Raw genomic sequence first — 16,530 nt, forward strand, 5'->3', positions numbered from 1 at the left:
ATATATATATATACACGCACATACACATTCACATATCTATATAGTCTTATCGTATGATTACACTAATATACTTACAATACCTATATATATATAAATTTAAGGGATTTGCATAATCTAATCATACTGAGTTAATTAACGAAAATTATCAAAAGAATTGAAAAGAGAGAGGAAGATCAAGAGAGAGAGGGAAAGAGAGGAGCAAAAGTATCGCGGAAGTAAAGTCGATAAGGCGAGAAAACCATTACTACGATCTAATGATAGAGAAGGAAAGATTCCTTGCACAACCAGTAATGGTAACAGTAACAGCAACAGCAACAGCAACAGCAACAGCAACAGCAACAGCAACAGCAACAGCAACAGCAACAACAACAGTAACAGCAGCAACTCCGATCGTGGATTACGACATACGACAATGCCAGCGTGCAATTTCACTCTCGTCCGAATGAATAAAAAAGAAAGAGAAAGAGATAGGGAGAGAGAGAGAGAAAGATAGATAGATAGATCGTTAGACAGACAGATAAATACATAGATAGAGATAGATAGATCAGAATTGCGCCATAACGTCGCGCCGGACGAGAGATTCGGGCGGACCTAGAAAGCGTCTACGAAATGCTAATTCTTTCTAACTTAACTTAGTTTAGGTTAGTCTTAGCTTGGCTATCGTACGCTTGGCCAACCAACGTAACGCTGACGCGAGAAAAAGAAATTCGCGAAGGGAAAAGAAGAGGAAGGAAAAAAAGAGTAAAAAGAAAAAAAATAATAATATCACGGTGAATGCGTCTAGAACGTGTCTAAAGAAAAAACAATTTTGCGTAGATATATTACGTTTATCTCTCTTGATCTTTTAAAAAAAAGAGAGAGAGAGAGTGTGTGTGTGTGTGTGTATGTGTGTATGTGTTTGCAAAAATGTCAGAGACATCAAGATTACCTCGAATATTTGATTATCTTTTACGATCGTTTTTTATATTTCATAATATTATCTTAAATAATGAATAAAAAAGAGATTTATATATATATATATATATATATATATATATATATATATATATATATATACGGGTATTAATATAGTAATGTCGAAATTTGTTATACATACGTATAGAGACATATATGTAGTAATTCAGTAATGTCGAAATCATGACAAACCGAATAATAAATACATATGTATATATTTATAAATAGGTACGCAGTAATTTAATAATTTCGAAATTTCAGCAAAATTTAATATTAATATGTCTATATGTACGTAATTATTCTTAAAATTTAAATTTACATTAATAAACTGATGTTACATAAATATTCGTTATTTCGTATACAACACATAATATTTTAAATATATATGTATATATATATATATGTATATATATATATATATATATATATATATATATATATATGTATTAATGATGTTTTCAATTAATTAAATCTCGTAGATTATGAGAAATATTTTTTAATAGATATTGAAATATATTAATTAAAAAAAAAAAAAAAAAAAAGAAAGGAAAAAAAGAAAAAATAAATAAATAAATTGTATTGAAATGTTTGTTGAAATTATTCTTTTTATATTTGAATATTAATATGACGTTTCGATATTAATGAAAAATTTCTTTTATGTTTTTAAGACGTTCGACGGCACGAGGATGAAAGGTTACGAGGATCGCAAAAGGGCGCGGATTAGTGCTCCAAAAGAACAAAGGTCTTCGACCGTTACTATCGGAAATGACCATGACGAGCGTGGCTGTCGGCCCGGGTAGCCTTGTAGCACCTCCAGCTATGCTAACACCGAAGATGTATCATCTACAGCAACCTTTAAATCCATCACCATCTTCGCCCACATCTGGGAAAGTGAGTAAGAACACGCATATATATATATATATATATATATATATATATATATATATATATATATATATATATATATATATATTATGTGGATCAGTTATACGTATTCATATTTATACTTTTCGTTCATTCATTTTCACATTTAATGTGTTAAATACGAAATTAGAATATTCATTTCTTTGTAAGCGATAAAATTTAATTGCGTCGAAAGGAAAAGTTAATTGCCTTGATAGAAATCGCTCAGTAGAAAATATTTATTCTACTAGGGATTAGAGTGATTCGAGTGAACGTATTTGATCTATCGAAATAAGTTCAATTCGTTTTGTTTCAAAATATTTTAAAAATCAAAATTTTTACAATGTTAGATATTATATGATATATATATATTATATGATATATATATATATATATTATATGATATATATATATATATATATTATATGATATATATATATATATAATATTTCTTAAAAATAATAACAAAATACAGTTTTTTTTTTCGTTGGATGCGAAAAAATTTTATTAAAAGAAAAAAAAAGAAATCACATAAGAGATCGGATCTCTTTCTCTTTCTCTCTCTCTCTTTCTCTCTCTCTTTCTCTTTCTCTTAATGAAACACTAATTATCAACATCGAGAACGTGTCATACCTATGTCTACAATACGTGACTGTAAAGTGGTTCAGAAAGTAGGAAAATATGGCGGTTGAGAACGATTAAGGTCGCGGACTTAGTATCCATTGAAATCGAGAAGTGTTGAGATTAGTATTAAATGCGCAAGGGAGACAGAATGACAGAAAGAGAGAGAGAGAGACTTCTCTGTCACATGAAAAAACCCTGAAACTGAATCTCGTAATGAAGGACAATACTATTTCTTCCTTTCTTTCTTTTTTCATTTTTTTTTCTGTTCTCTTTCTCGTCAGTGACATAAGGATTCACGATCTACATTAACGCGCATGTCTTTAAAACTCTTACACTCCTTCTTTTTCCTTTTATTCTTCTTGTTCTTCTTGTTCTCATGTCGTCGTCGTCGTCGTCGTCGTTGTCGTCGTCGTTGTCGTCGTTGTTGTCATCGTCGTTGTCATCGTAGTTGTCGACAATGGCTTTGACTGGTTTTGCCGTAAAACCGGAGGCCAGTTATGACATCGAATACTGGAGTATCAAGACTACACACAAGACTACCATTTCGCATTTACGAGGTCGACTTTAAAACTTAGAACTTGCCATTTTGTCTTTTGCCACGCTCAGTTTAGATCACGATGAGCGTGCGCGCACTCTCTCTTTCTCTCTCTCTCTCTCTCTCTCTCTCTATTTCTCTTTTATTCTCTCTCTTAGATCTTGATCTTGGATAATCATTTTCATTCACGTACCTACGATCGTCAGTTACTGTGATCGTCTGCATACTGTGTGTCCTATTATGTGTGCATTTGTGTGTGCGTGTATATATTTTCACTTGTGAATTTATTCTTTAATTATTTTATAATTTTACTAACAGCGATTAAAAATAATCAATGTAGTAAAGAGATACCATTTAACAGTGATTTAATTCGGTCCATCGATCAATCGATCGATCGTGTTCAACGTGTGTCATCGTCGATGTTCACGTATGTATCACTATATATGTATATGTAGATATCTAGATCTTCCTTGAAATCTACTAGATCAAAAATGGAAATTGTACTATTGCGATATTTAGCAATCAATTGCAAGATTCAATCCCAAGTGACCATTTCGATTTCGTCAGAAGTAAAATAAAATCTGAAACGGTTTTAATGGAAGATCTTCTTTTAACAAATTTATTGGACTCGTTCGAAGATTTAGGCACGATCGTTTCACAAATTTATAGACTTTTTTCTTTTTTTATTTGCCATTAGAAATTTGAATTTGAATTTTTTTGTTTTTTTCCTAATATATGTATAGAAATTTCATTTTAATTTGAAAAATAAATAAAAAGAGAAACAGAGAGAGAGAGAGAGAGAGAGAGAGAGAGAAGTAATCATTTAGGTGACATGATCGTGTTCAAGTGTTCACATATGTTCAAATCTATATATGAATATATATATATAATATATATATATATATATATATATATATATATATATATATATAATTTTTTATATTAATGGTATTTAGAAATCGTGAATTTGTTCTAATCAGTTAAAAACTACATTTCAATGGAAGAAAAGAGAGATGATGATGATGATGATGATGCATAAAAATTATTTCTATTTTTCAATTTTTAAAAATACATATATCTAATATTCAATATTAATACAATTTTTTCTAGTCAATAAAATATTACGTTTCAATATACTTCAAGAAAAAAACGAGAAATAGTTGAATTTTTTAAACTTTACGTTGAAAATGTTCACATATATATATATGTTCGGTCATGTAAATATCAATTAGTCTGTATTAATAATATTACAGATTATTAATTAGAATCAATCTTTTTTTTTTCTTTCAATCCTTTTAAAACATTATACTTTTATATCAAATTATTAGAGAAAGATTTCGATGAAAAATATTTTACTTTTTAAAAACTGAATTTAACGTATACGAGAATCGTTCACATGTGTGCTCGCATATGTATCTATTTACATACCTAATGCGCTCTATGTTAATAATAATACGTTTATAGCGTCGTAATGTATACCTTTTTTTTAAACTCCTAACAGCTATTGGCTGTTTTATGGATACAGTTTGTGATCTGTTACGTGAAAAGTTTTTCTAACGAATGAGAATGAATGAGTACAACGAATGGTTATTTTAAATGGATATACACGTGTTCATTTTTGTATCCATTCGAAGATCATGCGTAATTGGGAAATTTATGTCTGTCGTGTCTTTTCTTTTGTATTTTGTTTTATAAAATTCTATCGTCGTTTCGAATTCATTTCGAAAGATTCGACCTTTTAAAAAAATCATTTAACTTTCATAGTCATATATCTTGTACACGCCCACACACATATGTCCATAAGTATGTATTTGTATTTTTCGTGCGTATTATTATTATTTTTTATTTTCTTTCTCATAAAAATAGTAGCTAGTTATTATGTTTGAGCGATGAAATTTTCATTATATTATTCGATTTTCTATTATTATTATTATTATTTAATTGGATAACGAATTGTATTTTTCATTATAATTTTCTTTTTCTTTTTTCAATATTTTTCAACAGAAAATTTTGTAAAAAATTCCAGATAAAATATATAAATTATATTGATAGTTTCATTAGGATACAAAATAGTATACTTATACTTGATTATATTATAGTGTAATAATACTTATACATGATTATACTATAAATCACTATATTTAAAAGTAGGTATATTATAGTACAATATACTACGTAATATTTACAATTATTATACTTAAGTACACAGTGTTCTAATACTTATAAATATATTTATAAGTATTATTTATAATATAAATATATTTATATTTGATTATACTATAAAAATTTCTTATAAATTTTTTTTTTCAATCAAAGAAAAAGAAAAACGGTTTACGAATGATTAACTGTTTGGTCTCGGCAAAAAAAAATCGTGCTTCAGTCCTCTCTATAAATTATTATGATAATAAATAAAAAAAAAAAAAAAAGTAAGAAAAAAGAAAAAAAATAACACTTGAAAAAAATATTTCATAAAGAAAGCCGGATATACAAGTTTCATCTCTCGGAAATATTCGTACATCTCCGCTTTTTATTGAGCTATCGATCGTGAGTTTACAATGCTTTCTCTTTTCTTGCTCTATCACTCTTTTTTTTTATGGCAGATTTTATCTTTATTTTTTGTTTCTGTTGTTGTATTTTTCTTTTTTTGGTCCTTATTTTTTTTCTTTTTTAAAGAATCCTTCAAGAAAAACCATCGCGTTTCCATTCACGCTTCCCTTCTCTCTCTCTCTCTCTCTCTCTCTCTCTCTCTCTCTCTCTCTCTCACTGTCTCTCTCTCTCTCTCTCTTTCTATCTATTTATATCTCTGTCTCTCTCTCTTTATTGCTTTCGATGCACTTTCATTTGCATCGAAATGAAGATTTTAAGTTGGTATGTATGAGCGATTAGGAAGCATTACGAGCACAGCATATTACGTGGCTAGTTTGCTCGTAACATCATCGATCAACAATGCTCGTTACGAGAATAATTATTTATGCGAAGTGAGAAAATGGAGTTAACGTAATCGGGCGAGAACAATTTCACGTTTACGAGATTATTATCCTATGTCAGGCATAGGTATACGTCGTATAGTCGTTATTTTTTATTTCCTTTTTGTTTCTTTTTATTTTTTTTTCCTTTTTTTATCTTTTTTTTTTTTCTTTTTTTGTTCGGGCTCTTTGACTTTATAGAGAACATTAGATCAATTGTAGTTGTCGTTTAGACAAACTTAAAAATGTTTTTTAAGCATTTCGAATCAACGCGAATACGATCGTACCAAAGAGATCTAACGGTATTTTGATTTATAATAAAAATTTAATTGTTAATAGGTAATTTTGGAAAATGTTAAAGATCTTTAAAAATTTGTCAATTGTGACACGATCTTTATTTAGGTTTATTAGGGTTTTGTCAGAAATTTTATTTCTTTTTTTTTTTTTGTAATTAGTAATTTTAGATAATTTTGTAGAAATAAAATTTAACAATTAATATAATATAGAAATGAAATTTTTCAAATAAAATTTAAAATTAACAATTGCATATTTTAGATATATAAATGAATATTTATATATTAAATTTAAAATAGATATTATATATGTATATATATATATTTTTTTTTTAATTTCTTTTCTATTTTTCTTCGATACAAAATTATTTATTAATTATTGTTTGCCAAGAGACATAATAATAATACTATATATTTTTTTTTTTTTTTTGATAAGTATTAATATTTATATATAATACATTGATAAATTTGATAAATTTGAAATATTATTTAATTTATTGATATCTAGACCATTATAGTTACATTATTACTTTAATAATAATAATAATAATAATAATAATATATATATATATATCGTGTAAAGAAAAATTTTTAAACAAAAACAAAAAAATAACAAAAGTTTGTTTAAAAAAAACTAAATAAATTTAAAAGATAAAGAAAATGGAACGGTGAATAGAGTGAAAACAGGATCGTGTAGGTTCCGAAGCATAACAGTCGTGAGATAACGATCGTTGGATGAATAAGTTTTGTAATAAATTCAACGACATCGAACGAAAGGAACGAAAAGGAACGGAATGGTCGATCTCGTTGTGTAATTCCGGAGACGCAATCTTCGTGCTTATGGAAGAGACATGAGCGTGCATAGAAACGAGGATGATGATGGATGATGCATCGGCTGCAGCCGATGCACCGGTGCGACTGCCGTGACCTCAGGATGTACACACAAATGTATATATGTATGTGCATTTTCTCCTAATGTATACGTATATAATCTATATGTATATGTATATAAATATTATATATAATCTATATATATATATATATATATATATATATATGTATATATATATACATCTATGTGTATATGTGTGTGTATATCTGTATGATATATAACGTCAGCTCTAGATAGAAGAAGATAAAAGATCGTACGCGACGATGAACACGAGTATGAGACATAACACAAATACTTATCGACCGTCAGTAGTTTTATAACACACACACATAGAGAGAGAGAGAGAGAGAGAGAGAGAGAGAGAGAGAGAGAGAGAGAGAGAGAGAGAGAGAGAGAGAGAGAGAGAGAGAGAGAGAGAGAGTGAGAGAGACATATACACACATTTCCATTTTTTCTTAACATTATTTTTTTGATAACAATCGTTTTCATTAAGTTTCTTATATTAGTCAATTTTAAGATTTAATTTTTTATTTACTAATCTTACGACTTTATATATATATATATATATATATATATATGCACGTATATATATATATATATATATATACATATACACATACAATATATATAACAATATATAAGTATATGAGAAATAATCTTGCAAGAAAATATCGAAAATTACCTTGGAAACCTTATTTCATAAAATCCTTCCAAGTTTTCCATTTTTTTTTTTTTTGTTTAATCTATCCTTTTTTTGCTTTCTTTCTTTTATTACGTAATCAGATATATTAATTCGTGTAAATAAATATTAAGAATTTCAATTAGATCTATGTGTGGATAAGAATATTCATTAGATATTAATTGGATATTAATTAGATATATTTTTTATTCGAAAATAAGAAACTCTAAAAAAATATTTTGTTTTTCCATGTGTAATGGAATATCTTAAGATTGATTGAAAATAGCCAAGGTTGATTTAAAAAAAGAAAACAAAAAATTATTTACAAATTGGAAATGTCAAATATTTGATTTCCAAATGTATTTCTAATGTATATATATATATATATATATATATATATATATATATATATATATATATATTAATCATATTTAAAATGATTAAGAAATTTAGCAAAAAAATTCTTTAATTTAAAATTGATTACTCTTTCTTGACGACCGATTTAAATTAATTTTTCTTTCCTTTTTTTTTGTGAGATCGTAAATAAACATGTAGGCTTATAGTATTACAATTTGAGGAAAAAAAAAAAGAAAAAAAAAAAGATTAGTAAAAAAATTTTCTGAAAAAATTAATCGATTTTTAAAATGACGTAGAAAATTTGGGACCATCCTGTATATCTCTATTTCTCTCTCTATCTCTATCTCTATCTCACTTTCACTCTCTCTCTCTCTCTCTCTCTCTCTCTCTTTCTCTTTCTCTCTCTTTCTCTCTCTCTCTCTCTCTCTCTCTCTCTCTCTCTCTCTCTCTTTTGATTCTGCAAGCAGCATCAATTCTATGCTAACGGACGGAATGAAAATGGTTTTAACCGCGGTTATATGACTGACATTATGCGTTATTGCATTTCGCACAATTAGCGTGGCCGTGCCAAGATCTTAGAGAGTAATATCTACCGAAGAAAAATAAGAAAAAGGAGAAGAGGAGGAGGAAAAAGAAAAAGAAGAAGACGAAGAAGACGAAGAAGAAGAAGGAGAAGATGGAGAAAATAAAAATAAGAAATGTGCATGATTCAAACGCACGAGGACTAACTCATTCTTAGTTAGACGAGATGGCGTCTTCTCGAACGCCATTGGAGGACGTTGACACTCGCGCTCTTGTCTTTCTTCTTTCCTCTATCTTCTCTCTTCTTTCATCATTCTTTCATTTTGTATTATTTTTTTTTGTTCCTTTTCTTCTCTTTCTTTTGTTCTTCGTAAGAGTAAGAAGGACGTAACGATCGTATTCATGTCGATTTGAATTTACATCCGGTTTACTTCCAGTTCGTCCCAGTCAATATCAATCACGAAAACCAGAAAACGTTATTTTTATGCATTTATAATATTTGTATTAATATTCATGCGAATTATTGATTGTAATATAATACTTGGAAAAATATGATCCTCCATTTCACTTTTTGTTTCGTTTTATTATTTTTTACTTTTTGGTTTATAATTGTGGTACGTGTGATCTTGTTTTTCTCTTTTTTCTTATTTATTTATTTTTTTTAATTTACTATAATCCATGTAAATATATCTTTATAAATTTGTTTAATATTGAACTTAAAAAATCTATCTAACGTCTTTAATAGAAAATTTCATATCATTTCATTCTCCTTGAATGATATTTCATTAGTTTTTTATTTTTTATTTTTTATTTTTTATTTTTTATTTTTTATTTTTCTTTTATTTTTCTTTTTTTTATTTTTTTTTATTTTTTATTTTTTAATATATGAATTTATGTATTTATGTTATCATTAAAGTAACATTTCTTTTTATGACATTATTTCTATCTGACAAATTTTTTTACTATTATTTATGTTATATTACTTAATTCTTTCAAAATGTATCATAAATTCTATTAGAATTCGTGTCTACGTGTTTAAATCTGTAAACTTAGATTTTGTATTCTATGCTTTTAAACAATTAACAAAACACAAATCACACATATACACATATTATTTATCTAATAATAAAAAAAAAAATATATATATATATATATTATATAAATTTGATCGAATTAATTCAAAAATATGTTAATTATGAAGACGACAAGGGAAAAATGTTAGCATCGAAAGGTTCATTCTGATTTCATGGAATTCTGAATGAGTAGTTTGGAGGTGGAACAGGGATAAACATAAAAAGAAAAATGAAAAGATATCGAGAGAGACATGAACGAGATAAGTAGCATAACTATTAATTAACAGAAGCTGGGGGAGTTCACTTTCGCCTGATGACCAAGGCCTCGATCGAGATGACCTCGCCAGATGATTTTCTCTCTCTCTCTCTCTCTCTCTCTCTCTTTCTTTATCTCTTTCTACTCGTATCCATCCTCCCCCCTCCCCTCTCTTTTTCTCTCTTTCTTCCCTTTTTCGCAAGAAGCCATCGTCCTTTTTTCCGGACGTCGCGTTTCGTTGCCTCTTGCTCATCCTCTTCTATTCCTCTAAACGTAGTATTATGTATGTATGTATGTACGTATGATTTGTGCATATATATATATATATATGTGTGTGTGTGTGTGTGTGTGTGTGTGTGCGTGCGTATGTACACGTATGTATATAAATAGGAGATGTGCAGGAGAAAACGTTGCGAATGGATTCACGCGATTTAACACAAGTGATCTTTGCATTAATTAGGATGCCGTAACATCAACTAGTTTTTATTGGTTTTTTTTCTTGAATAGGTATTTCTTTTTGAATTTTAATAGCATATTTTTTTATAAATTTATAATATCACTTTCTATGTTCCTTTTATTTTTCGTTTATGAGACCGTTCCTTTTTTTTATTTTTACTTTTCATTCATGACGTTCTATTTTTCTTTCGTTTCGTAATTCGTTTAATAAATTTGAAACATAATATATCTTTTTTTCTTCATGTATAAGTTGACATATGTCGTTTATAAAAATTTCTGATATTATTTTTTTTCAAATTCTTCTTTCTTTTTATGTATATATATATATAAATTTTTTTCTTTGTTTGTTTAATATTTAGTAAATAAGTTTAAGAAAACAAATTACATTTTATTAAATATTGTTTATATTTGTTATTATAATAATAAATTTGATAATATATCGTTATAAATTATTAAATATTATTGAAAATATGATATTACAAAATCATTTGTTTATCTTTTTCTTTGTTATTAGTTTATTAGTTATTTCTTTTTTTTGTTATTATTATAAATATTGATTAAAGAAGAATTATCCAAAAAATGTATTAATTTAATTTTTTAAAAATATATGAATGCAACGAAGTAAAGTATTTTACATTTTTTTTGTTTATTTATAAGAGAGAGGGAGTGAAAGAGGGAGGGAGAGAGAGAGGTAGGGAGGGAGGGAGAGGGGGGGGGAGAGAGAGAGAGAGAGAGAGAGTAACAGTTAGAGTACATGGTTATATTACTTTTGTTGGAAAATGATGATTGTTCGAAATGACTTAGCATGCAATATATTCGATTTTTTTTCCTTTTTCCTTTTTCCTTTCCTTTTTTTTTTTTTAATAAAAATTGTAATATGAGGAAGAGGCGTGTTCTTCACACTTCCGCTTTCGTGCTTATAGCTCTGAAACTCGTTTTATTTATTTCTCAAGCTGCCTGGCAACCTTTTCAACCATGGTTGTTACGTTTATCATTTTTCTGAAATATATATGAAACGTTAACTTCGATCGTTCGTTATCTATATACAAGAGATTTTTGTTTTTTAAATTATTCAAAGTGTGTATGTTAACTATTACACTCAAATTGTCAATATACTCGTATATATATATGTATATATATATATATATATATATATATATATATATATATACATATACACATATACACATATACACATATATACATACATACATACATACATACATACATACATACATACATACATACATACATACATACATATACACATACATACATACATACATACATACATACATATATATATATGTATATATTCATATACAATGAAGTACATAACTGGAATTTCTTCAATTACTGCATAAATAATGATTTTAGCGAAAAATGTTTCAGATAATATTAGAGTGGCTTCGAAAGGGAATGTATTCTGACGTTCTAGATGAACGCATAAAGGTCATATGAAGGTCAACTTTCTTTTCTTTTTTTTCAATGGTATCACATATCTTTTAATACATCGCCCGATTAAGTTAGATGAAAAAAATTATTACCCCATTAACATATTATTAACCTATATATATGTCGACTTATATATATATATGTCGACAAATTATTAGTTTAGGAAATATATTATTTTAAATATCGTTAATTATCGTTTTAAATATAGCACATCTTTATACAATTTTTTAGCGATATTTGAAATTGAAATAATCCTTAAGTTAATGGCTTTTCGAAATAAATAAATAAATATATATTTTTTTTTTTGGTGTAATAAAAATATATATATGATACCATTAAAAGAAACAAGCTAAAAGCCTTTTCATGATTGACTTACTTCTACGAATTAACTTACCAAAAAAAAAAAGAAAGAAACTAATCAGGTCAAATTATGACATATTCGAAACGATTCAACTTGTTTCACTTGAAAATTTTTGTTATTAAAATTATTTATTTAGATAGCAGTTGAAGTAATAATTCCATTTACGTGCTTCACCATGTATGCAATATACGTATTTGTGTATATATATATATATATATATATATATATATATATATATATATATATATTATGTATATATATGTATGTACATAAATACGATCAAATTTTTAAGAAATCGACGATTTTGTTGGATTTAAAACAAAACGATCGTAGATTTCGTTTCACCTTAATCTATTTTTGATAGATAGATAGATATGTCTGATAATATGAATTTTGCACCTGCAATTGCAGCGAACCGTAACAAGACATCTAACGAAATATATATATATATATATATATATATATATATATGCATTTATGTATGTTTATATATATAAATAATATCTATATATGCATATAAGTATATATTAATGTACGCGCTGGTTTACTTTCTTATTTTCGAGCAGAGTATGGCTCTTACGTGAGCTTGTGGGACAAGATTTTTACGAAAGTCCACGATCGGACGAGAAAGTAAAGTGTACCTCTTGCTTACAGTTTTGCCCTCAAGCCACCAACCTGCCCCATTTTCCGACCTTACCATGTTCTTTATGTGGTTTACTATAGCGGCATTGCAGCTGCTGCAATGTCGATCAATCGAAATTTTATAACAAATTTTAGATTTCTCATTTATATGAATATTTCACATATATGAACTTTAAATATATAAAACTTGAAAAGTTTTCTTTTACAATTTTTTTTTTTTATTTAATTAATGATAAATTATATAAAAAGTACCATAAATTTATATCAATTTATATCATATAAACACATACATATATATACATTATATTGATAAATATCGCATGAATATTTTATAATATACAAAAATTAATATTACTATCGCTATTAGTATATTATTCGTATACTAACGATTAATAAATTTAAAAAAAAATTTATTAAAAATATGCAAACTAATAGATAAATAATATTTAAACAATAAATAAAATTAATATAATTATATTTAAAATAAAACATCAAGAAAAATATATTAAATCGTCATAATGCATATGAGTTAAATATTCAATGGATTCAAGTAATTAAAGTTCTTATTAGTATTAAAAAAAAATTAATTACTCCAATAATACTTTTTATATAATATAACGTATTTATTATAAACTTTATAATAAATGAAATATCTATAGAAAAAATTATTATTATTATTATATTCAGCAAAAAAGAAAGATTACAGTCCAACTTTAATAAGAAATAAATCCAACTCTTATATTTTTATTTTTATATTTTTAAGACGAAACGAAAGGAAAAAAAAAATATATATATATATATATATATATATATATATATATATAAAATATATAAAAATATAAAATGTAAAAAAGTAAAATATAAAAATATATTATATATATCTATATATCTATATATATATATATATATGCTCGTATATAAAGAATATTTATTCTTTGAAGAAAGCAGTTTTATAACGTTCGATAAGATCAAAGATGCGTTTTCTTGTTTCCATGAAAAGTGTTCGAAGCGACAGGTGCTAGCTGCATATGGGCAAAGGAAAGAAGTACATATTATCTGCGCAGGTGTGGTCGTGAAGAATATTTCGCTCCGTTTCCCTTCTCGTAATCGTAGAAATAACTTCGTCGAGCACCTTCATCGAATTTTATATTCCATGCTCGGAATAACGATGTCGTTGTCGTTGTCGTTGTCGTTGTGGTTGTCCGATAAAAACGTGACGCTTTTCAAATGATTTCGAAACGATCTCATACCATTCCTATGTACATCTAACATTATATACTTTTACTTTTTTTTTCTTTCATCTTTCTTTGTTCCTTTTTTCTTTTTAATAGAAAGAGGTCGCGTGCTCATATTTGTATATGTAAAGAATATTTTTCTTTTTCCTTCTTTTTTTTTTTTTTAATAAATTATAATATATTTTTATATACTTATTTTAAGTTATAATAAATATATGATATATGATATAATATATTATATATATATATATTTAAAAAATTATAAAAATTCAAAGTCATTATTAAAAAATTATTTTGAATATATTAAATAGAATATTTATATTAAGTTATATAATTTATATATTTATATATCTATGCATATAAATTATCTAAAAGACTAATTTACACAAAAAATAATACAAGTTATCTGTGTATTTGTATAAATAATCTAAAAAAAGGAATATATATATATATATATAATATATAGATAATAAATGTTTCAAGAGATATGAAATTGTAATCGATAGATAAATAATGTATTTAAAAATTTTGTTATTGTCGAACATTATTTTGATGAGAAGTACGATTTAAAGAGTAAAGATAAAAAAGAAAAAAAAAGAAAAAAAGAAAAAAAGAAAAACAAAATACAAAAAATTTATCGATATTCCACAGAGATCTATCTTACCGACATCAATAGAAACGCCGCGAAAATATAAAAGTAAACTCGCCCACGGTGTCATTGGACTCGAACGTTTCTCTTCAACTATTCCAAGTTGTGTCAACCAAGATTTTTTAAAGAACATCCTTTGAAACGGAACTAGACAATCAGTAGGAGGATAGATTACAAATAACGGTAGATATCTACCAAGATTATACTTTTCCTTATGCTGCCGTTTCTGTTTGTTCTGTTATTCCTTCTACTAACGTAAACCAAAAGAGAATTGTTGTTATTCCGTCGCTAGCAATTTCTTAAGTTTTTTTTCTTTTCTTTTTTTTTTCTTTTTAAATTTTTTTCCTTGACTTATATCTCACGAATTTGTCTGCTTTTTTTTATCATTTCTATGCTAATATTATAGCCAAAAACTTTAGAGAGTACACGTTAGATTGAAGTATATTACACGGAACTAATTATACCATTTACGTGCATCCTCTTCATCCTATCCGTATCCAACTATAAATATATATCCTTATACAAAGACACACACACATATACTTTCTCTCTCTCTCTCTCTCTCTCTCTCTCTCTCTCTCTCTCTCTCTCTCTCTCTCTCTCTCTCTCTCTCTCTCTTTTCTTCACTGATATCAAAATAACGTAATTCCATTAAAAGCTTTCCACTAGAGCCAAGGCAAAACAAATCGCAATGGACGATTAAACTCGTCATTATCTAGAGAGAAAGAGGAAGTTTCGTAATCGTTTAAATGACAGGAGGTGGGGGTGGGGTGGGGTGGAAGAAATAATTAAAGAAGATTAAAAAAAAATAAAAAGAAAAAGAAAAAAAAGAAATAAAAAAAAGAACATACAAAAAAAAATAAATAAATAAATAGAAGAAAAAAAAGAACGTATATCGAAACGAACGATAATGGCGAACGTAATTTAATTATCCTCGGAATGCAACTAACACACATACAGATATAATAATATCTTTATGTGCGATGAACGTAATTTAAAGAAGTTCGACATATCCGTTCATTGCTCGCATTCGATCATTACTTACTTACTTGCTTTGCTTTGCTTTCCTTTCCTTTCCTTTCCTTTCCTTTGCTTTGCTTTTTGCTTTTTGCTTGAATTTTTCTGTTTGTTTTTTTTTTGTCTTTCTTTCTTCTTTTTCTTCTCATTCTTGAAGTTCTCTTATCGATCGACGCCCTCTCCCCGTTGAAAGACATAGATCGGCATCGGCGACTGTCAGTCGCGGTTTTCTATCTATCGTCGATCCTTTCTCGAAAAGAACTTTTCTCTCTCTCTCTCTCTCTCTCTCTCTCAAATGTACACCGGACCGTACCGGTCAGACCGGACGACTACTTACTTACTTACTTACTTACGTGCTTACGTACGTACGTACGTCCTTACTTACTTACTTACTTACTTACTTGCTTGCTATACTTCTACTCTCTAGACGAGCCACATAGTCGTAGCCAACCGAACGAACCATCTCTCTCTCTCTCTCTCTCTCTCTCTCTCCCTCTCTCTCTCTCTTTTTTTCTCTCTATCTTGGATTTCTTCCATCATTTATTTCTCCTTTCCTTCCTCAGAGCCGGTCACCGACTCGCTTTTTACCGATCTCTGTTTTAGTCTCTATTTTTTTCTTATCTTCTTTCTTTCTTTCTATTTCTTTCGCTGATTTTTATAT

At 27.3% G+C, this 16,530-nt stretch overlaps 1 protein-coding gene across 4 annotated transcripts in view; it reads left to right on the forward strand.

Moving 5' to 3' along the window:
• LOC124425541 overlaps positions 1–16,530 on the forward strand; it is a 91,730-nt gene that overhangs the window by 54,639 nt on the left and 20,561 nt on the right. For 3 of the 4 annotated variants that reach the window (XM_046966005.1, XM_046966003.1, XM_046966004.1), the window contains exon 2: positions 1,623–1,845. In XM_046966005.1, the coding sequence (XP_046821961.1) occupies positions 1,720–1,845 (126 nt within the window). In that variant the 5' untranslated portion in view covers positions 1,623–1,719. Of the gene's footprint in view, positions 1–361; positions 742–1,622; positions 1,846–16,530 lie in introns of those variants that run through there. The other variant, XM_046966006.1, reaches the window with a different exon arrangement.

This window comes from Vespa crabro, chromosome 7 (genome assembly GCF_910589235.1).
Source record: "Vespa crabro chromosome 7, iyVesCrab1.2, whole genome shotgun sequence".
Taxonomy (NCBI): domain Eukaryota; kingdom Metazoa; phylum Arthropoda; class Insecta; order Hymenoptera; family Vespidae; genus Vespa; species Vespa crabro.